This window comes from Gossypium hirsutum, chromosome A12 (assembly GCF_007990345.1).
Source record: "Gossypium hirsutum isolate 1008001.06 chromosome A12, Gossypium_hirsutum_v2.1, whole genome shotgun sequence".
In the NCBI taxonomy this organism is placed as follows: domain Eukaryota; kingdom Viridiplantae; phylum Streptophyta; class Magnoliopsida; order Malvales; family Malvaceae; genus Gossypium; species Gossypium hirsutum.
The window spans coordinates 98,388,952-98,412,730 of NC_053435.1; the positions used below are offsets into that span (position 1 = coordinate 98,388,952).

General features: G+C 34.6%; 3 protein-coding genes, 1 long non-coding RNA gene and 1 pseudogene across 4 annotated transcripts; 3 read left to right on the top strand and 2 right to left on the bottom strand.

The window, feature by feature from the left end:
* Positions 1–27: 27 nt before the first annotated feature.
* On the top strand, positions 28–3,609 carry LOC121211034 (ribulose-5-phosphate-3-epimerase, chloroplastic). The gene is made up of 9 exons (XM_041083210.1): positions 28–375; positions 1,008–1,122; positions 1,208–1,348; positions 1,426–1,539; positions 2,255–2,333; positions 2,674–2,783; positions 2,873–2,929; positions 3,210–3,279; positions 3,366–3,609. Exons 1-9 carry the CDS (start codon positions 266–268, stop codon positions 3,413–3,415), a joined length of 846 nt encoding a protein of 281 aa, XP_040939144.1. The 5' UTR covers positions 28–265; the 3' UTR covers positions 3,416–3,609.
* A 685-nt stretch (positions 3,610–4,294) lies between these two features.
* Positions 4,295–6,118, bottom strand: LOC107951270 (putative pentatricopeptide repeat-containing protein At1g74400). Its single transcript, XM_041083209.1, is given in 3 exon segments — positions 4,295–5,658; positions 5,661–5,781; positions 5,783–6,118. Coding segments are annotated over 3 exon segments (1,434 nt in total). The 3' UTR covers positions 4,295–4,681.
* Positions 6,119–6,771: 653 nt separating this feature from the next.
* On the top strand, positions 6,772–7,947 carry LOC121211456 (pentatricopeptide repeat-containing protein At1g74630). Its single transcript, XM_041084221.1, has one exon. The coding sequence runs from the start codon at positions 6,772–6,774 to the stop codon at positions 7,945–7,947; it is 1,176 nt and encodes a 391-aa protein (XP_040940155.1).
* Positions 7,948–9,138: 1,191 nt separating this feature from the next.
* On the top strand, positions 9,139–14,137 carry LOC107952229 (protein NEN1-like; annotated as a pseudogene).
* A 471-nt stretch (positions 14,138–14,608) lies between these two features.
* Positions 14,609–22,343, bottom strand: LOC107951268 (uncharacterized). Its single transcript, XR_005906414.1, has 3 exons — positions 21,891–22,343; positions 20,436–20,548; positions 14,609–19,786 (listed from the first exon to the last, which is right to left on the bottom strand). It is a non-coding gene; the product is annotated as an uncharacterized lncRNA (long non-coding RNA).
* Between the last annotated feature and the right edge of the window lie 1,436 nt (positions 22,344–23,779).

Genomic DNA, 23,779 nt, shown 5'->3' on the forward strand with positions numbered 1-23,779 from the left:
GTAACCCATATATCAAAGCGACACGTGTTACCATTACATAATTTCCTTCTTAAGTCTCTCCGAGTTTTGTTGAAGAATTTAGTATTGTCTTTGTCATTGCCTTCTTTGACATTTTCTCTCTCCAAGTCACTCTGTGGTGAGATTTTAACATACAAAAAAAAAACCAAAAAAAAAACTAAGGCTCTAATTTCCAAACTCCATTACAGATTAGATATAACGGAGAGCAGTTTTTGATAAGAAAAGAGACGGTAAAAGGAAATTAAAGATGTCAACAGCTTCTTCATTGTGTTCATCAACTCAAGTTAATGGCTTTGGAGGGGGACTTAGGCTTCTAAGAACCCATCTTTCTCAACCCAGTTCCTTTTCTTTTACTAGGTAATCTTTTTCATTTTTAAATTCCTTTTCTGGGTTGCTCTTCTTATTTTGTGTGTGTATTCCTTAGAGTTTTAGATGGTAAAGAAGCAAATTTATTGGGGTATTGCGAAAAACTCCAGTTCAGAAATGTTGACATTCTCTTGTGAAGGACCTTAATTTCGTTTGCAATTCGATAATTAAACCTTTTTTACAGAAAAAAGTTTCATTTTTTTAAAAATTATTCTGTAATGTTTTCAACACAAATGAAGCTGGTTTGTGATGAAAGTAAAGGGCTTGTACAATTAAATATATATATATATATATATATATATCAAGAATATTTGGTACTTAAATTGTAATAAAGCAAATAAGGTTTTGGGATTTTATTACAGTGTTATTGATTATTTAATGTTTGGTGTATTGCCTAAGCAATTCGATGAAACTTTAGTTGCATGGTTTGGTGCTTACTTTGGAGCAAAATTGCTATCTTGGATGCGCCTTTTAGGGTTGCAAATGTAATAGATGTTATCACTGTATTGCAGTGAAAAGATACAAATTAGACGTATGATTTCAATCAGATTTGAATTTTGTTCTTCAAGGTCTCATAAGAAATTTTAATATGCTTTTGTAACTTTCTTTTCTTAAATGTTTAGGAGGAGAACTGCTACAGTAGTGAAGGCAACTGCTCGAGTCGATAAATTTTCGAAAAGCGATATCATTGTTTCCCCATCTATACTCTCTGCTAATTTCGCTAAGTTGGAGGAGCAGGTTTTGGTTCAGCTGCATTATTGCTTTAGGTATTGAACTCAATCTGAATATTGTCTTTGAAGTTCACATGTCGCGTTTTTTCTAGGTGAAAGCCGTAGAAGTGGCAGGCTGTGATTGGATCCATGTTGATGTAATGGATGGCCGATTTGTTCCAAACATTACGATTGGACCTCTTGTGGTTGATGCCTTACGACCTGTGACAGATCTTCCACTAGATGTGCATTTGGTATGCTGCTTTGCATAATTAACTAACCAGTATCAGTAATAAAGATATTTTCTCACCCTGAGCTTGATGCACTGCAGATGATTGTGGAACCTGAGCAGCGAGTCCCAGATTTTATTAAGGCTGGAGCAGACATAGTCAGTGTTCACTGTGAGCAATCATCAACCATTCATTTGCATCGTACACTTAATCAAGTAAGACATTTCTTTCCCCGGGCCGTTCTTACATATTTTCCATGATAAAGTTAACAATTTACATACAATCTTTAAATGGAGTCTACCAAATATTATCTTCAAATCAAGTGGAGTTCAAAAACCTTTGTTTTTTTATGCAAAATTTCACTTGCTTTTTAACTGGAAGTTGTCATATTATTTATGTTAAGCTTTTTGCTGCACGGGTTCTGACTTTTAGTTAAAAACTACTGATAAAGAAATTCATGCACGAAGAATCTTTTTTGCTGTATCGTGCTTTGTACCACATGACATTGGGAAGGAATGTTCAGGATTCGTAGGAGCCTATAAAATCCTACTGAATTCATCCTGTTCAAGCTAACTCTATGTTCTGAACTTATTTGCCTTCACTATTCTTTCGGGGCATGACTTAAGAATCAGTCATTGATACTCAATTTTTGCAGTTAAAGCTTTTTAAAGTATTAGGTTTATCAGCCTCTCTCATACTCTAAGCCGTGCATTATTGCCTCTTAAAACTTCGTGGTCAGCATGTCCAAAAGTTTCCTTTTACAGGTTTTTGTTTTATGACCATCAAGGTGTTGCTGATACTATTGCGAATTTTTTTTATTGTTTGCCATCCTATGCTCAATAATATATCTTGTTTGCTCGCTTTCTCTATTGCCTGCGTATCTTTTATGAAACTGCCCACAAATTTCTGAAAACTTTTCTTGTTGTGTAGATAAAAGATCTGGGCGCTAAAGCCGGAGTCGTCTTAAACCCTGCAACCCCGCTTAGTACGATAGAATATGTACTTGATGGTGAGTTTTTATTTTCGATTTCTTTTCCGCTTTCCTGTCTTTCCGTCGAAGGATGATTTTATATGCAGCTTATTGCATACCGGAGCCAAGTAGTTGATCGATGCTAGGCCTTGCCTATTGATAAGTCAGGAATAAAGGATGAAGAAATAGTTAAAAGGATGTTCTAAGAATGGCCTCCTTTTTCTTACTAAAACAGAAGCAATTGATTGTTATGTGCAGAATGATGAGAGGTCCTTCTGCATCATTGTAACTTTTCCAGTACAGGTGTTCTGAGTTCATTTGGCTAAATTGAAGGGAAAAGAAAAACTGACTTGATAATCTCTGTTTTGCATTTGAACAGTCGTTGATCTAGTCTTGATTATGTCGGTCAACCCCGGCTTTGGTGGGCAGAGCTTTATTGAGAGTCAAGTCAAGAAAATCTCTGACTTGAGACGTATGTGCGCGGAGAAGGTATCAGTTGCTTCTATCTATATATTCATCTTTTTATCTATTCATGCTTTAGAATTTGGTCAAATTTTCTTCATATATTTTCCTTGCAGGGTGTTAATCCATGGATTGAAGTCGATGGTGGAGTTGGTCCAAAGAATGCATATAAGGTGCCCCATTAGAATCATGTGGTTTACCTTCAGACAACATTAATCTATACACTCCATGCATAACCTGTGTCCTAAATTCTGACATTATCACTTGTTGAGCCCTGTTGTTGCTTTTTCTTGACCTATGTTACTCTGATTCAAGTGTGATGAGTGTGAGTGTAGGATATGAGTATGTTCTTCATGTTATTAATATTATTCATGATATTCATAACTATTAAAAAAATTGGGTGGTTTCTCTGTTAAAACTCTCCCTCTCACCCACTTCTCGCTTTGCCGCCAGGTTATTGAGGCAGGAGCAAATGCTCTAGTGGCTGGTTCAGCTGTATTTGGTGCAAAAGATTATGCTGAAGGTAAAGATAAGGTATTATTTATTATTTTTCATGCATATAAATCAATTCGTTTTAATAAAATTTTATGGCACCAACAATTTAAACAGCTATTAGAGGAATCAAAACCAGCAAAAGGCCAGAAGCAGTGGCAGTGTAATTATACTGCTGGAGATCTGATCGGCTCCAATGTATGATATCTATATTTTACATTCCCATGTATGTTACCCTCCAACTTACAGAATTTTGCTCGATTGTATAACTGAATGTTGTATATACTAGTTGGATTGCATGAATCCTGCTACACATGATTTAGAACAGAAATGCAGATACATGAAGAAAAGTTAGTTTGAATTCTTTCTGATAAATTTTGTTGTTTAATTTGTCATGGCTGTCTCAGTATTTGCAGATAATATGCATGTCATGGCTGTTTAATAAACAAATCATTAATATCTTGTCAGATAGATCTTGAATCTTGATGTCATATGGTTGATAAATGAAGCATGCTTAGTGTATCATGTCTTCCTCAGGAACTCAATGTTTAATATGAATGTGAAGCATTTTTTCAATAAACTGCAGACTGCAATTCATTTCAGTAATAAAGCAAGCTTTCATGTCAGTTTTTTGTCATTAAATCTTTTTCTAACATGGTTTGTTTTGAGGACACTATAATACAATTCCTAGTTTCTGTTGACTGTGTTGCTTGGATTTGGCTATAATGTCGGATATGGATGCATCTGACATGGGTATGTTTAATTTTTTTTAAAGTTTTTTCATGTATTTGAAGAGAAATACTTTCATACCGAGCAGTGATCTAAGGCTCTACATTCTTCATACTAACTAAGATCCAGCTTATGTTCAGAGAGAGATCAGGCAAAGCTTTTTGCCTTTTTGGACCAGAAAACCTAGGACATGAAGTCTTTAACAGAGAGTAGCTCCAACGTACCATGGAATGGTACATAGCAAATTTAGGCCAATCCTAGTGTTCTAGGATCCTAAAACACAATGTAATTCAATATAGATGTCCGTTGGCTATTCATTTCAAGTTATGCAACAGTAATTGCCTTTCAAATAGGATAAAATGAGAATAAGATCTACAACACAATGTTACAAGGAAGAATCGATGGGCATGCTTTTTCTATGCAAGTAATGCATTTTGTATGTATTACACAAAAGAGCTAGCATGCCTATCTGTTGGACGGCTATTATAGATGAAACGACCCATTTGCCTAAATTTTATTGTTGTCCAAATTCCTATCATCAGACAAACAGCAATTGGATTGGTCGAAGTGTCATGAATCAGAATATTATGATTATTAACAGCTAAGGGATATGTTTACAGGAGAACCGGATTTTGAAATTTAAATAATGGTCACAACCGTGATAACATAGCGCAACAGACTTACAATTTGAAACCTTTGGTTGGTCAGAACTCAAGCAGGCTTGATATTTGAAGAGAGTAGTCATATGCTTTCATACTGATGGTCAAATATTTGAGGGCTTCATATATCTCGGTCTTTAAAGGATGATCATCATCCCCAGAGATGAACTCACTGATTTCACTAGCTACCTCAATTGAACTACACCCAGGAGCCCTTCTCAGCTGCTTTATCTGATCCCTAACTTCCACTTTCTTATCCCACATCCCTTTGGCAGCATAGATATTCGACATTGCAACACTGTCCCCAACATATCCAGGCTCCAACTCCTGCAACTGGAGCTTAACTTTTTCACCAAGCTCAGTTTCTCCATTGATATTACAAGCTCCTAACAATGTCCTCCATATCACTGCATTAGCTTGACCAGGCATCTCAATGATGAAATTATAAACTTCTTTTAGCAGCCCAGCTCGGCAAAAAAGATCAACCATGCAACCAAAATGAACCTCTCTAGGCTTCAAACCGTAATAATGAACCATACGTTGGTAATATTTCTTTCCTTCTTCAATCATTCCTCCATGGCTACAAGCCATCAAAACCCCAATAAAAGTAACGTCGTTGGGAAGAATCGTTGAACTTCCACGATTACCCTCTTCCTTATTCTTGCTATTCTTCCATTTTATTTCTTCCATTTCACCAAAAAGCTCAAGAGCTTCATTTGCTTGTCCATGCAATGCATGTCCCACGATCATGGAAGTCCAGGTTGTCACGTCCTTTTCTCCTAAGCTATCAAACAATTTCCTTACCGTTTGTATATCACCACATTTCGCATACATGTTAATGAGAGCGTTATTAAGGCCCGCGTCTGCCATGAGCTCTGGTTTTCGCCGAACGAATGCGTGAATCCACTCTCCCATCTCTAGTGCACCAAGGTGAGCACAGGCAGAGAGAGCAACCGTCAGTGTCACTTGGTCAGGTTCCACATCAAGCATTTGCATCTTCCGAAACAGCTCTACAGCTTTTGGGGCTTCTGGTTGACAACATAAGCCGAAATCAAGGCTGTCCAGGAAATTGTATTCTTGCTGAGAATTTCATCAAACACGTGATGCGCATAAAGAAGATTCCCTAATGCGGAGTAAAAGTTTAAAAAGTGAGGTTTGGAGGTGAATGACAGAGTGAAACCCAAATTTTATTAGGTTGGCATGTAATTGTTGGCCTTCAAGAGAGAAAGGGGTTTTGGTGCAAGCTTGTATGACAAATAAGAAAGAGAAGCTGTCAATAGACGAAGGATTGTATCGTAATAATTGTCTAAAGAAGAGGATGGCTTTGGCGTTGCAATTGGAGGTGAGGTATGTTTTAAGGGTTCGGTTTGCTTTGGGTGGTTTAAGGTTTGAGTGAAGATGGGATTTGGATTGATGGGCACTTGCAGAAAACTTGTACAGTTTCGTTCGGATTAAATAAACCCTCTTAAAGATTTTCATCATCAAAGTGAAATACAACTGAACCCGTGTTCAGTTGGTAACTTTCATAAAGAATCTAAGGAGCACTGGAGTTCATTTTGGCCCCCTTGCGTTTTGATGGCTAATATTTATTTGTAATATCCATACCAGCGCCACTTACATTTGTGTCTCGTTTAACTTTTGTCTTTCAAATGTTAGTTAAAGAAGCCATTCTCGCCAATCCACCCAACTCCAGAGCTCTACAGCAACACCTCATTTCCCTTCTTCAAAACCCTAAGATCACAAAACAAAAACTTACCCAAGTCCACACCCAGATCATCATCAACGGTTTTTCCCAGAAAAATTACATCCTAGTTCACCTTCTTTCATTCTATGCTACTTCTAGTAATCTCCTACAGGCGTTTAAACTATTTCGATCTATCGAAAAACCAAGTACTACAGTCTGGAACCAGGTCATCAGAGGGTGTTCAAGAACTGAAATCCCTGAAAGATCACTTGAATTGTACAAGCAGATGGTTGCATTGGGGCAAATCCTGATGGTTTACTTATTCGTATGTTTTGAGTGCTTGCACGAGGTCGGGGATGTTGAGAGAAGGGGAACAGATTCATGGGAGAGTTTTGGTTGATGGGTATTCTCCAATGTGTTTGTGAGAACAAATTTGATTAATTTATATGGAATGGTTGGGGTCGGCGATGGCATCGTACATGCGCGTAAACTGTTTGATGAAATGGCGGAGAGAAATGCTGTGAGTTGGAATTCGTTGTTAGCTGGGTATATTAGGTGTGGGGACGTTGATACGGCGAGGAGAGTTTTTGATGAGATGCCGGATAAGAATGTGGTGTCGTGGACAACAATGATTACCGGGTTTGCTAGGAATGGGAAGTGTAAGCAAGCTTTGTCTTTTTTTAAACAGATGAGGAGAGCACGTGTGGAACTGGATCAGGTAGCGTTGGTGGCGGCATTATCAGCTTGTGCTGAATTGGGTGATTTGGAAATGGGGAAATGGATTCACTCCTACATAAAAAAGACGTCTCAATTTCGAAACCAACAACTGTTGGTGTCTTTGAACAATGCACTTATTCACATGTATGCTAGTTGTGGTTTGATTGAGGAAGCTTACGAAGTACTTCGATGCATGCCAGAAAGAAGTACGGTTTCTTGGACAAGCATGATCACGGGATTAGCAAAACACTGTTTTGCGCAAGAAGCTATTACTGTGTTTGAATGTATGCTAAGCTTAGGGGAGAGAGAAGTCAAGCCTGATGAAATAACCTACATTGGAGTTCTCTTTGCTTGTAGTCATGCCGGATTTGTCAAGGAGGGTCAGCATTATTTTACTCAAATGACTACACATTGGAGAATTAAGCCCAGGATTGAGCACTATTGCTGTATGATTGATCTGTTCAGCCGTGCTGGTTTCTTTGATGAAGCATTGAATCTTATTGAAACCATGCCTTTAACACCTAATGATGCAGTATGGGGTGCCCTACTTGGCGGTTGTAGGATTCACAAGAACGTTGAACTTGCCTCTCAAGTGGCTCAAAAATTTGATGTCGAGCTTGATCCCAACAATGCTGCCGGATATCTTGTGTTGTTGTCAAATGTGTATGCTACGGCCAAGAGGTGGCAGGATGTTGCTAATGTGAGACAGAAAATGATCGAATCGGGTGTGAAAAAGCCTGCAGGTCGGAGTCGGGTTCAAATTGATGGAGTTATTCATGATTTCCAGGCAGGCGACTACACCAGCAGACACACATCTTCAATCAATGATATCCTTTGGCAAGTTACTAGACAGGCAAAGCAACAAGGGTACGAGTTAGACATATTCGAAGCAATGTCAGTTGTCGAGTAATACATAGAGCAGGGATTTGCAGTCATTCCTTCCGTAATTACCCATTTCAGAGGCTTAAAACATGGTAAATCCTTTCGACCCTAACTCATCATTTACCAAGTCCAGATAGTTAAACCTTCTCAAGTAAAGAAATCCCGTGTCCCACTTCACACATGCATTTTCATATCTTCCTAACCCTAAATGGATGGCTGGGGAGAGGAAAGGTACCAACCGCGGTGTCAGCAAGGTGAGGCCTATAGCTCAACGGGTTAGATATCGTTTAAAAGTACAAGTGGCTGTTGTCTTAACAGTTTTTCGAGCGCTAGACGAATCTTGGAAAACACGGCCGCCGCGGATATTATTTTAATTACGTGTGATTCGCTATTATTTTAATAAATTTCAAAAACGAATTAAAATTTATTTAAAAAACTATTTATGGTCCATAAATGCAAAATATGGATTCATTGATACAAGGAAAATCATTTTTTATTTAAAAGACTTGGTATCACATGTCCAATAGAATATTTTATTATCGCGTGGAAATATTACCTTATTTTATTTTTTAAAAAATATATAAATTTTTTTTTTTTTTGAAAATTAATAAATTTTTATGCCCTCAAGATTTCAAAGAAATCACTCGAGATTTTTCAAATAGCAATTTCAATTTTCTTAAAATAAATTCTATGCATAAAAAAATTCAAATGCAACATAAATTAAATGAATATAAATTATACCAAAAATCAAAAAGTGCTATACGCATATGTCATTGAATCCGCATCCATATCCTCACCTTCTCTCATTTTTTTCTTGCAATTTATTTTATTCTGATAATTTCAAAGATCACTCGGCACCTTGAGAAATCTGAAACATAGCATGTCTAATTTTGGCTAAAACCAATGACTGAAACCCGAAAACCCAAAAGGTTCAGGACCCGGGATACAATCTCCCTTATTTTCTTTCTTTTCTCTCTCGCGTCACGAGTCCTCTAGATTAGGGGAGATCAATTTTCAGTAAAAACCCAGAAAATGCACCCAATTAATTTAGTCGATTTTGATTAGGGTGATTTGGATAGTTTTTTAGGTTATGGATTCCATTTTGTTAGTTACTGATTTTTAAATTTTCAAACTCCCTCGATAGAAAAGATTTACTTCATTTAATTTTTTAAAATTATTTAAAATATATTTATATTTTATAATATATATAATAAATATATATTATTGAAGCTTAATAACTTAAGTAGGTTCATTTTTATTGACTCTGGATCTCTAATTTGGTGGGTTGGTTTTTGTAGATTTATAGTTAATTAAGTGAGTTTAATTTTATAAAAAAACCAAAAAATCAAATGCTCTCCCCTACTCTGGACCCTTCTCTTTTTTTTTTTTTTTTAATTAATCCTTTTTTATCTTGTTTTTTTCTTAAGGGTAAACTTCACCTATTGAATTATTATTAAGTTATACTTTGTTCATTTAACTTCAAAATGTTACAAAATGATTAATAAACTATTTTAAAAAATATATATTTAAATGATTGAATTTTTAGATGTTTAACCAGCAACTATGAGTGCTAAATCATAATTTATCATATATATACATATTAGCTACGTAATTTTCACATAGATTCGGAGCCTTAGGGAATTATCGATTCATTGGCGTTGTTGACTCAAAGACTCGGAAGGAGAGCCGGTAATATGAAGGTATTTTTATTTCTTATAAAAACTTCAGCCCTTTTTCTATTTTTATGAAAACCTTAGCCATCTTCTATCAACCTTATGTATACATATCACCCATACACATATGTCGTTATAAATTTATAATCAGTGTGTTAAGCATTTAAACATTAAAATATCAAGAAAACATCAGACTGCCAGATTTATCCAGTTGAGCCGGGGATCGGAAATCCGACCTGTCTGATTTTATTTTATTTTATTTCTAATTCCAACATATTGCAAGTTTTGGCATTTGATACGGAGTTTTGTAAATGCAGATGGCAACTCTTGCCAATTATTTCGAGATTGGAGTGCAGTCACACAGGCAAGTCTTTAATGAGTATGTAAACTCTTTTCACCTTGGATGAGAGTGGGAATTTTTTGTTTCACTGAAATAAACATCCTGCTATATGATCCTTCAGGAGCTTGGATGATGTTCGCATGAACCTCGAAGTTGTCAAGTATTGTGCAACCGTTTTGTTCCTGGTATGGTACTAGTTTTTGAGTGGCAAATGTTGTAACACTTGTGTTGTTTTTGTGATAGCCCGAAATAGGGCCTAATCGGAATAGTGGTTTCGTAACCACAAATCCGAAGTGAAATAGTTTAATTTTATAAATTTTTATTAGTTACTGATTGATTGAAATATTGTGTGAAAATATGGATAGGAAATTTTAATACTTTAGTGCTTAATTGAATTTTTAGGACTAAATTGAGAAAAATGCAAAGTGTGTCTAATTAGTGATTAAATGACTTAATTGAATTATTGCATGAAATTGGAAGTGTTTATGTGGCAATTAGACCATAAATTAGTGTTATGGACACAAAAGGGTATTTCTAGAAAAATATCTAAGTAATGGGTCAAGGGCATTTTTGTCCAAATTGGGTAAAAGACAAAATAAAGAGAAAATAAGTGTCCATCTTCTTCAAAAAAATCAGAAGCTTGCTGCCGAAAGTTTCAGGTTACCATAGTTAAGGGTTTTGATTTTCCTAAGCTCAATTGTAAGTGATTTCTTGCCCCGTTTTTAATTATTTTCGTATTTTTATGCTTATTGAAGCTTGAATTTCATGTTTCTACCATTTAATTTAAATGAAATTAAAGTTTAAAAATTGACCCATTCATGATATAATTGTAAATTGATTAGTGATGTTAGATAATGAATGTTTGAAGTGTTAATTACAAGTTTTACTAGATGAATTTCAATGAAAAATGTTGAAAAAGGGCTAAATTGTGAAAGATGGTAAAGTGTGCATAAAGTTGTGATTTTGTGAAATTGAGGCCCGTTATGAGCATGAAATATGATTTAGTGAAGTTTGAAATTTAAGAATTTAGAGAATTTTATTTTTACGAGCTTAGGGACAAAAGTGGAATTTTTGAAAAGTTATGGGGAAAAATGTAAATGTGTCAAAATGTTGTGTATGAATTGTATTTGAATGGAATATTGATAAAATGTATTAAATTGTGTTAATATAGATCAAGAAAGAAGAAATAGTGCAAGTGATCGGGGAAAAGAGAAAGTTATCGACTAAATTACAAAAATAGTCGTTTTGCATCCGAGGTAAGTTATATGTAAGTAATAGTTATATTTGTATAAATTGTGAATTATATTTGATATGTGAATTAATATTGAATGTGGAAGGAAAGTTGTTCATGAATTATTCAAGTGATAAAGTGTTGAAAATAAAGTGTTAAGTGTAAATTCCCGGTTGAACTTAGGAATAGAATTGGATACAAGTGACATGTCACTAGAGACCAGTGTTACAGTGTTACAGTGAGTCCCGGGTGCTGGGTGATCTAGCATGTGTTGCAGACACCTGACAGCTTGTGTGAGCAGACCCGTGGACATTTCCAGTGTTATTGATCAGTGGTAGCTTCGGCTACATTTCAGTGGTAGCTTTGGCTACATCCAGTGGTAGCTTCGGCTACATATCAGTGGTAGCTTCGGCTACATATCAGTGTGGCACTTATGTGCTAAATCTCTACGTATCCGTGTATATTCCAAGTGTTCAACGGGATTAATAATGAATTAAAGTGAATATGAAATGTTAAGTGTGAAAATGTATATGCAAGTGAATTGGTAAGATTGTGTATGTGTAAGTGATTGAAATTGCTAAGAAATATTTTGATTAGTTATATGTTAAAAGTGTTAATTATTAATTGAGTAATTATTGTTTACATGTAACTTACTAAGCTATTTATAGCTTACACATCTCTTTCTTTCCTTTGTTTTATAGTGATTTGAACTTGATCGAATAGTGGACCGTCGGAGCTCGTATCACACTATCATAACCATCTCGGTATTATGTGCTTTTCAAAATGTTTAAACTATGGCATGTATAGAGTCTTAATCATTTTGAGCATGTCCAAATGATATGGCTAATGTTAGCTATTGAAGTAGTTATTAAAGAATATGTTTTGGAGTTATGTATGTTTAAATGGTAACTAATTCAAAGAAGCAGTTTCTTTGACAGCAGCAGTGACGTGAATGTGAAAAATCACCATAAATAGTAGAAATGGAATTGGAGGGTGAATGATATATAGAATTAAAGCTTATCAAGTCTATTTTTACATGAAAGAAACGGTGTAGGCAAAGGAATTTTATATTTTGAGATATTTAAATTTTAGTGAGACAGGGTCAGAATGGTTTTGAAGTCCCCTGTTCTAACTTTAGAAAATCATTATAAATTGTACAGAAATAATTATAGGTCATAATTTATATGTTTAGATTCCTTAGTGAGTCTATTTTCAAAATAAATTAATGGTAACCTTATATGAATTCTGTACAATTAGATATTTTATTTTTAGCGCCAAGAGGTCAGATCTGTCGAGCTGTGAAACAGGGGATACTTTAATGAATAAACTGTACTAATGTGCTAAGTCAAAAATTCTGAAACTTTTATGGTAAGTAGGAATATGAGTCTAGTTTCACGGAAAATTTACGGATTTAAATTTTGAGTTTCGTAACTCAAGTTATAATTAAATTAGTGACAGTTGCGCAGGTGGACAGTGTTGTTATGAACAGTGAATTTAATTTTAAAAGCAAATTTTTATGCTCCGAATCGGTAAGTTAAATTGGATGACATCTCGTACTCGATTCCGGAGACGGTCTCGGGTAAGGGGTGTTACAGTTTTCAACGATGTGCCTTTGGTATCACAAAATTTAAGCACCATATTTCACTTGCCTCAACTTCGGAAATGTTAGATCAGACATTTTTTACTAAAGCCTTATATTTATCTTCAGGAATCAAGTCTCCCGGATATACTCACAGGGAACCACAGGGTTCCCCGATATCACCGAGTAGTGATGACGGCCAGTCATCTCCCGAGCAGCCTAGTCCAAACATGCACACCCTTTCTTCAAGTCCAACTTCAGAAAATGTTCCAAATCTATCTCTGGCAGGTGTAGGAAATAGTGAACACCATCCTAGAATATCTCTTCTGACTCATCACACCGGGGGGGCAAATGCTGATATGTCTAATCCAGTTCAACCGGATCCTTTCAACATGGGTCTATTCAGAAACGAAATAAAATCGAGGCCCTTCAATCAGATGTTACCATGAAAGAAAAAACTGAGCAAGAGTCTCAGGACATAAATATTGCTAAAGGTAGCGTAGCAGTAGTTATGCAGGGTTCTTAGCACTTGATGAAGTTTCTCTTACTTCTATTAATGCATCACTGGTCCCATATTACCGTGGCACCCAACGAATTAAACTGTTGCACGAAAATGTTGGTCTGCAACTCTTTTGTCCTTGTTTGAGAGTGCGGTTTGGAGCCAATGGGAAGTTTCTTGATCAAGGTGGCTGGCCACGTTTGAGCTTCGTAGTTGACGCTTCTCCGAGTTTATTCGAGATTCTGAATGCTTGTGACAATGCTGCCAAAACAATTTTCGAAGATTGCGGAAGCAGTTCCGAGTGGAAGCCTATCCTGGGCAGAAATTATTATTACATCAACAATCCGACCGTGAGACTGCAGTAAGTTCCCCTACTTTAAATGTTATGTCTCAGATAGTTCTAATATGGACTTGAATCTTGTAATTATTTCATTGATTCTTTGATTTGTTTCTGGCAGCATACCGACTGTAGTCAACGACAATATCGCTCTCTATGCTGTTGAGATTCATCAGAAGGATAGCTCCGGTACTGTGCAAAAGCTCGTATTCAGCAAATTTGATGCTGTAGAGCTTGGTAACTTAACCAGAGGTGGGATCTTTGTGGATGCATTCTTCAGCTTGGATACTTATGATTATCAGAAGAATGCGAGCATCAGATTGGTGGTCAAAAAACTGGTTATACATTCAGATTAGGGGTGATTGATCCATTTCAGATTGTTTCCAGATATGTAATAGCACTGTTTATGCTAAATCTGAGTCATAGATATGAGTTGATTTCTCTCATTCATCGCTTCAGAATGACAAAGGGCACTGATAAAGAAAAGATTGATATTAACTGTTGTAAATTTATGTAATTGCGATTTAAACTGTAATAGTACAAGCAGAGTTTACAAACAGATATAACAGATATTGCTAAGAATTGAATAATTACATTTTTTTTATTTACTTATTTCATATGTGTGGAGCATCCAGCCTTTAAATAAATAAGAGGATAATATATTTCAACACACTCGAACTCACGTCCTCTTGTACTAGCAGTAATGCCGATGACAACTGAACTAAAACTTAATCGAAAATAATTTCACTTTTATACATTGGATATTTCATGCAAATAAATAAATTTGTTATGGTCTAATCATTTATGTATCTCTATTATTTTTAAAAATTGTCTAAATGCTCAAATTGTGTTTACTTGAATTTTTTAAAATGTTCGTGTAAGGTTAAATTTTTGTCAAAATGCTAAAATAAAAACTAAACATTTGCCTCCCTCTTTTTTAAAAGAAAATTAAACTTTTCAAAATTATTAAATAAGGATCAAATATTTTTTACTTTTCAAATGTTATATATCATATTTCAAATTATATTTTTCTTTTCTTTTCCTTTTTAAGTAATATTTTATTCAATTGTCATATATTCTCTTATTAAGACATCAAGCATTCACTTAACTTTTACAAACGAGGCTGAAATGTATGAAAAGCTTTTATGTAAGCACTTTCGTAAGTGTTTAGCTTTTATGTATTCATTTTAAAATGTTTAGCTCTTATTTGAATAATCTTTAAGAGGCTGTACCTTAATTTACTCATTTAACTTTATTTTGTGGTATCATTTTCATGTTTCTTATTTGATATTTATTAATATGCAACATAAAAACCGTTTATAAAACATTAGATTGTGGCACACAAACAATATAGGTGAACAATTTATGTGACAAATATACTTATTAAAGTTTGTGCAAATATGAAATGATAATTTTGTGGGGTGTGCCTTATATTTTAGACTGAACAGATAGTGACGTCACGACGAGAATCTTCCCAGCATCGTGACGACGTGAATGGAGACGTTGCGACATGGTGGCATGTTCCCTACATAAATCGAGTTTCTTCTCCCAATTAAACTCTATTATCTTTTCACAATTAAACTCTCATTACTTCAGGGATATTTTAGTCTAATTAGACCTCTAATCTTAGCCTACAAAAATGTCATTCTATCCTTGTTTTGAGAGGCCAATTAAGAGGTAATAAAAGATTTAGTACTATAGGGCTTTTCTTTTAGGGGCAACAAGATGTAGTCTCAGATGAGTTTTGGTGAGAGTTTTCATGGTAACTATGGAGAAAATTTTATACCCCTTTTGAGAGAACTCTATGAAAGTTAGGGTTTTGTTTTTGGGTTTGCTCTATGAGAGTTAGGGCTTTGTTTTCAAGGTTTTGGTTTTGTATGTTTAGTATATTTAGGTTTATTTTCTCCATATTGTACTCTCATTTGTTTACTCAATTAGTAAAAAGCTGAAGTCTCTTTTGTCTGTGGTTTTTATCTTCTTTGGAAGAGTTTTCCACGTAAAATTTGTGTTCGATATTCTCTACTTTTTCTATTTCGTTGTTTATACAGGTCAATTCCCAATAAACTGATATCAAAGCTTGGTTCGGATTTTGCAATTGACCAGTTCAAGAATGACAACAACGAATTTCAATATTAAGAAGTTTGATGGAATCACAAATTTCAGATTGTAACAGTTTCAGATAAAGTAGAGTGCTTAAAGCAATGTTGGTCGCAAAGGGTGACAGTCAAGTGGAGGGAGTTAATTTTCTAGATGTTTTCTCTTATATTGTGAAGCATGTGTCTGCTCGTGTATCACTGGCTTTGGTTGCATTATACAACCTTGATTTGAAGACTAGGAGTCTTTTAATTTCCAAGTATGAGAATAGTTTGGGCTTGGTTGACATTCTGCAAAGACTAAGTTTGACTCGTGACGAGGCCTAAAGAAGAAGGTATGGTAAATATGAGTTAAGATGGATATTTATAGGGTGTGCCTCGTATTTTTAACCGAATAGATGACGGCATCATGACGAGAAGCTTCCTGACATTGCAATGACGGATGACATCGTGATGATGCGAATGGGGACATTGCGACGTGGCAACGTCCTCCCCACATAAATTGAGTTCTTTCTCCCAATTAAACTCTAATTACTTCAGGGATATTTTAGTATGATTATACCTTTAATCTTAGCCTGTAAAAGGGGTCATTATATATCTATTTTGAGTGGCTAATTAAGAGGAAATAAAAGATCTAGTACTGCAAGGCTTTTATTTTGGTGACGATAAAATGTAGTCGTAGATAAGTTTTAGTGAGAGTTTTCGTGACAACTATGAAGAGAATTTTATACCCCTTTTGGGAGAACTCTGTGAAAGTTAGGATTTTGTTTTCGGGTTTGCTCTATGAGAGTTAGGGCTTTGTTATCGAGGTTTTGGGTTTGTATGTTTAGTATATTTAAGTTATTTTCTCCATATTATACTCTCATTTATTTACTCATTTTATGAAAAGCCAAATCCTCCTTATTATAATTATAAGATTATAGCATGATTATATTAGTGTTTGAAAATTTTGATGAGTTAATCTTAACGATTGTGAGCCCAATTGCGAAAAAGGACTAAATCGCATAAAGTGTGGAAGTCATAATTTGATAGCTAAATGTGTTATTTTATTAAAGAACCAAAATTGGGGGTCTTTAATGGGCAAATAGACCCTTAATTGATAGCATAGCTAGCCATGAGACATAGAGGAGACAAATTTTTAAAAGTAGGTAGAATTTGGTAGCTATTTTGACCAAAAAGAAACAAAATAGAAAAAAGGTTGTCAATTTCTTTTCTTCTCATCTCTTTCCACCGAAAATATCAGCCATGAAGGGGGGTTTGAAAGCTTAAATTTTCCAGCAACTTTTTCCTCTTATAAGTAAGTGATTTTAATGAGTTTTCTTCAAGATTTTCACATTTTTGAGACCCTTGAAGCATGAGCTTTCAAATGAAGGTGATATCTTGCAAAATGGTAAAGAGTTTAGGATTTTTTCATGGATGTAATTGTAATAGATGCTGAGTTTTTATGGAAGAATATGAGTCCTAGTTGTGTTATAAGTAACTTTTGTAAAGGGTGTTAGCTCGAAAACACCTAAAGGGACTATTCGGCATAACTTGCAAAATAGGTAATAAGTGTATAAAATAGTGAGAATTTAGGGTTGCTATAAGAGTAAAAAGAGTTTAGCTAGGCTTGAAATATGAAAAAATTTGATAAAAATTGATTTTCAAACATAGGGGTAAAATGGTCATTTTGCCAAGGCCTAAGGGCAAAATGGTCATTTTACCAAAGATATGAAATTATGAATTCCTAATTGTAATTAGTGACTATATGAGTGTATTTTGTTATTATAGATCAAGATTTACCAAAATCGAGCCTAGACCGGGGCAAAGCCAAACAATCCGATTAAGCCGACTACAAGTACCTTTTTGTAAATAATACAACTATATTGTTAATACATGTAATTGATTGTTATTGATTTGATATGGCATGAATTTTTAGACTTTGAACTGAGTATGCATATTTATGATTGAGAAAGTAGAAAGATCTAATGAGAACCCCAGGAAACAAACCGAATATTCATGCCATAACATTGGATTATGTGAGAGCCAGTGTAAGACCATGTCTAGGACATGGCATCAGCATTGAGACGAGGCTAGCGTAAGACATGTTTGGGACATGCATCAGCCACATTATGAAAACCAGTGTAAGACCACGTCTGAGACATGGCATCGGCTTAGAGACGAGTACCAGTGTAAGACATGTCTGGGACATGCATCGGCCCCGATGATGATAGCCAGTGTAAGACATGTCTGGGACATGCATCGGCTAAGAGTTGTGCTAGTGTAAGACATGTCTGGGACATGCATCAACACTTATATACGAGAGCTAGTGTAAGACCATTTCTGGGACATGGCATCAGCCCCGATGACGATAGCCAGTATAAGACCATGTCTGGGACATGGCATCAGTAACTTAACCCATGTTTGAGGCTTATAGAATATCCGATAGTATTCCAAAAAGGTTCAACTTCAAGAGTTAAGAAAAAGATTTAATAAGGAATGTATGATAATGTTGTAAGTGTTACAGGTACCTATTTGTTATGAATGAGTAATGAGCTCGATTAGAAAATATGACTTGAGTTGATGGTAATGAGTAAGTCTAGTTTAAGCTTACCTTTGAGCTATGAGCATGATGATAAATGGTGAAATTTTTGTTGTATATCCATTTATATGCAACTTACTAAGCTTTATGCTTACTCTCTTTCCTTTCCCTTTTCTTTCAGTGCCGCCATATTGCTCAAGGATCCCTTGAAGTCAGAGATATCGAACACACTATCAGCCGTAATACTCGGTATAGTTGGATTTATATTTTTGATTATGGCATGTATAGGGCTAGACTAGGAAGTTGTATTATTGAGAAATTGTTTGTGTATATTGGCTTAAGATAAAAGCCCTTCATTTTGCATTAAGCTTAGATAATGGCTATTTTTCATTTTGGTAAATGTATATGATGTTCTTTCTATAAATGAATTGATGTCTTTTGGGATAGAATTAGTATATTGAAATGATCTTGTGTAAGTTGTGCAAAAATGAGTGACAAAATGGCTTGGAAGATAGCTTAGTTTGTCCATACAGGCAAGACACGCGGGCGTGTGTCTAGGTCGTGTGTGACATGTGGCTTGAGCCCATGGGTGTCTGTTATGGACGTGCATCCCCTACACTTAAACTTTTAAGTCAGTATTGTCCAAAGGGTAGGCCACACGGGCGTGTGCCATAGCCGTGTCTGTAAGTCAGTATTGTCCACGGATAGGCCATATGGGCGTGTGCCATGGCCGTGCCCTAAAGTCAGTGTTGCACACGGGCTAAGGGCATGGGGGGTCCCGAGTCACACGGGCGTGTGGAACCCTAAGGCATGAATTCCTCCAAGTTTTTTTTTGAGCTCTCAGTTTAAACTTAAATCATCTCGAATGTATGTTTTAGGCCTCGTAAGCCCATTTAAGGGATAGAATGTTTATGAAACGAAAAGTTTTAATTTGATCCAGATTTTACAAATCTGACCGCCCTAGATTGATCGAGTTTAAGTAAGGTAACACCTAAAACCCTATTCCGAGCCCATGAACACCTCTAGGCACGGGTGTGGGGTGTTACATTTATAGTCAAATACATCACCAAACACTACCTACTACCACTAAGTAGCCTAGTAACTTAAAAGATATTGCTTGTACACATAGACAAGCCACCTAAACTAGTCATTCAACACCTAAACATATCAAGCTGTCATCAGCTTGTTCATTTTCAACTAGGTTGATTACAATGTAGCATGTTTAGAAGCTACATGCACTTTATCCGAAGATAGTACAACTAAGCAGCCCTGAAACATTCGTGCTACAGCATGTATACACTTCATCCAGAAATATTACAGCAGCATGTTATGCCAATTTTCAACATACTCAAATAACATAAACAACACAACAGTGAAGAACAAAAAAACCAGCAGTGAAATAACTCAAAAATGCAAGCAAATAACATAAACAAACCAGCTGCAGTAGCAGAAAAACTATTAGAAAATTCAGTTTTAAACATATATGTAATACTTAAAAGAAAGAAAGAAAAAATATATCAGTCACATCAGCCTCATACCTCACTGGTGATCAAAACTGTGTGCCACTCAAAATCATTTAGGAATAACAATATCACTGCAAAATACATGTTACAATTACAATTGTCAAATTATCTTACGCCAACAGAAAGGAAGACAGCTACATAGAATGCACCTTCTTCTTGATATTCTAGAAACATGTATCAACCCAGATATCTATTGGAAAGACATATACAGACAGGAAACAGGGATGACAACCAAGGTAGTTATTCTCTAGCAAAAAGGGGAGAAGACATTGGTATGCTGAGGGAAAAAACTGAAGAACATACTGACAATGAAAATGATATCAAAAGTATCAACACGAGATGGCAAAGTGCTGTAAAGGTGTGCACCTAGCATTGTGCCTTAGCACTGAACAAAATAAGTGCCTCAAACCCTTTCAGACGAGACACATCTTAAATAGATACAAGCCGAGTGTGCCTGATCATATTTTTGTAAGGTGGTATGTGCAAAAAATCATGTTAATTGAAGTTTCGTATGATTTCTTCAGTTTTTTTATTTTTTCAATAATTGTGCCTTTAATGGTTAAGAGGAAAAGAAACTATCAGACTCTCTACTTCTCGATATTTGAATATTTAATAACATGGGACCAAATGGAAATCATAGGGCGACTAACAAAGAGTAGGGTATCATGAAAATTTCGCAAGTTGGAATAGGGATTAAAAGAACAAAATTACATAGCTTACCGCTGCTTGTTGAAGTAGATGCAAGGAAGGGGGATCAATACCCTTTTGATTGATAACAACAAAGTCGCTGTCATTGCCAGCACAAATCTAGATTAAGGGTAACCAAAGAAAATCTAGAAAAAATCTAAGTTAGCCGGATGAAATATATATGCATAAACCCAAAACAAATCATAAACAAATCGGCAGAAGAAGGAAAAGTAAAAGACTTGGGGGGGTTCCTTACACCGGGGGGGACTGAGTGATCTGTAAAGATTCCCGGGGGGGGAGGGTCTTTTCTTTTAATTATTACAAAAATTTAAATACTTAAACTAATTAATAATAGAAAATAAACATAAGGCAGATTAAAAAAAATAGAATCTAAATAATAATGAATAAATTTAAAACAAATGATGTGAGAAAGTAGTTCTAAGAATCAACAATATACAACAATTTATAAAATATTTAAATGTATATATAAGTGTAAAAATAATATTGAAACACTTCAAAATGAATAAATAGAATCTAAAATAAAGTGTTTAAAATAATTTAACGTAAAATAAATCATATGAATGAGACTAACAATAAATCATACGTAACATAATAATATATAGATTAAGTTTTAAAATAAACCTTGTGCAAGCAAAGAAATAGTATACAAAACAATATATATCAACATGTCAATCTAAATAGATAATAAACGTAAAACACAAATAATTTAATATAAATAACATAAATAATAATATAAAGTACAAGTAATTTAATAGTGATAGTAGTTTAATAATATTCATCACACAAATCTTCACAGCAAAGAATATATATAAAAGAAAATTTTAATTAAATAAACTACATAATAAAACAATTCAAAAATGTACAAAAGAAAATAATAAAAAGAAACTAAAGCAATGTGAGATCAATAAAATAATATGCTATGAATAATATATTAAAATAATGAATAATAAGTAATTCATAAAAAATACAAAAATATAAATTAAATAAAAACTTAATTAGAATAAAAACAAAATTAGAAGAATAATTTATAAATAAATCAAATTATTAAAACAGAATCAAGGACCTGAATTAAATGCGCACAAACAAACAAACAGGGGCTAAAAATGCAAATATCCCGAGTCCCAAAACGGGAAACGATGCCGTTTTATCTATATATATAAACTAAAAATTGCCTTAAAAAATCATTTTTGCAGATTGTTTTCTCAAAAGATTTTTCAAAACCCTCTTAACCTCTCCATCTTTAGTCGACTTGTGGCTTCACCAGCGCCTAATGCACCTCCACCATCGTCATGGTTTTAACCAGATCCACAAGGATCCATCAACCCTTGGACTGGAGGAGCAAAAGATGACTCAATCGACACCAAACCACCAGTAGTTAAACCCTTCCCCTTTTTTAGATTCGTCAAATAGATTCAAAATAAAGTAAAAAACAAAAAAATAAGAATAGAGAAATAATCCGTGAATCACCTTTTGTAGACCATTTTTGAATTGATTTCTATTCTTTCAATATATGCGTGTGTAATACAATTTTTATTTTATTTCAAAAAAAAACCCCCCAAATACATTAGTCTTTCGTGCTTTTATAGCCGAAAGTGTTACAAAAATATTTTGCTTTTCTTTGTTACTGCTTGTTGTTTTTGCTCGTTCTCTTTTTGCTGTTTGCAGGCACTGACGGAAGTGATGGGACAGGCCCTAGCCAGGGGTGGTCAGGCGTTGAACGCGCTGACACCACGTGGGGAACGGTGCGGCGCAAAGGTGGAAGACCCTAGGGTTTTTTTGAAAATGTTAACATTCTGGGCCATAGAATTGGGCATTAAGTTTTTGTTTTGGGCTGATGGGGTTGTAATATTTGGACGGTTAATATTGGACTTTTATTTTGTTTTTTTGGTTTCTAATGGGCCGGGCAAAATAGGCCTCTTACAGTGAATTTTTATAATAATAATTATTATTATGATTTACAATAAGTTGTGTGAATTTTAAAAAAATTCATGACCACGATACCCGCAGTGACCGCAATAGCATTCCATTATGTCCGCAACTGTGATAAACGCAACGCGACCAAAAACGCAGTCGCGACTGCAATTTAAATCCCTGGTTTTTAATACTCAGTTTTATAACAAGCAAACACCCAGAACAAGCAATTCTAAAATTCTCCCTCAATGTTTGCACATTTTTACAAGTAAGCTCTTATCCAATTTAATTTTTAAGTATATTAAAATTAAATTAAAATATTAAATAAGAAAAAGTCTAGCCTGGATTGATTGATTGATTTGAACTTTCTGTGTAATGACCCAAAATTCACGGGCACCGGAAAAGTGAGTTATAGGGCCTCCGTCTTAGTGAAATAAGTTCAAAAATAATTATTAGAAATATTTATGAGTTTAGTACTGTGTCTAATTAGGTTTTAATTAGGTGAATTTAGCTTAATTTAGAGTAACTAGTAAAAAGAACTAAATTGAATAAGGGATAAAAGTTTAATTCTAAAGTAATAGAAAATAAAAAGGATTAAAATGGTAATTAAACCATTTACAAAAGTTGAGGCGGCATATATGTATTAAATTTTAAGATTTTAATTAGGTTATATTTAGATATTATATATAATTATTATAATTATTAATTAACATTATGGTTTTATATCAGATTATTATTATTAGTATTAGTATTAAATAAATTAAATAGTAGATAATTGTATGGTAATAGGCTATTTTACTAAATTGACCTAAAAAATTTTGATATTTATAAAAATGACCCAAGTTTAAAAATAATCACCAAAATTACTTGAAATGAACAGTAGAATGGGGTTACGGCCTGTCAATGGCCGGCACCAACTCATATTTTGCACCCATGATTACCTGATGATTGTGTTAGGCTTTAAAAAATTGATTTTTTTAGTTTTGGCTTGTCAATGACCGACACCAGGGTATTTTTTTTTAAAATCGTATCATACTGGTATAGAAAAATACCAGTATTTTAAAAAAAAAATGGTGCTGGCCTATTAATGGCCGGCACTAGAATACAAGTTTTAAAAAAAAAATTGGTGCTGACCTGTCAATGGCCGGCACCAGTATTAAGAAAAAATTTTAATTTTTTTTGGTGCTGTCCTGTCCATGGCCGACACTAGTATTAAAAAAAATCAAATTTTTTTGGTGTTGGCCTGTCAATGGCCGGCACCACAATACAATTTTTTTAAAAAAATAAATAAAAAGTTCCGAAAACTGCAAAAGAGAGGTGAAGACAATCAGAAATCGAAGTCTTTATAAATCATTCAAAGCGACTGAGCATGGGTTTCGAATCTCGCAATTTTTGATTTGTGCCCAGAGAGGAAAACAACATTGCTCATATTCTTGCAAAAGAGG

Coding starts and splice junctions, on each gene's coding strand:
- LOC121211034 (XM_041083210.1), top strand. CDS start 266: ATGTCAACAGCTTCTTCATTGTGTTCATCAACTCAAGTTAATGGCTTT. Junction 2,784..2,872: donor GACGTATGTGCGCGGAGAAG/GTATCAGTTGCT, acceptor TTTTCCTTGCAG/GGTGTTAATCCATGGATTGA. Junction 2,930..3,209: donor GTCCAAAGAATGCATATAAG/GTGCCCCATTAG, acceptor CTTTGCCGCCAG/GTTATTGAGGCAGGAGCAAA.
- LOC121211456 (XM_041084221.1), top strand. CDS start 6,772: ATGGTTGGGGTCGGCGATGGCATCGTACATGCGCGTAAACTGTTTGAT.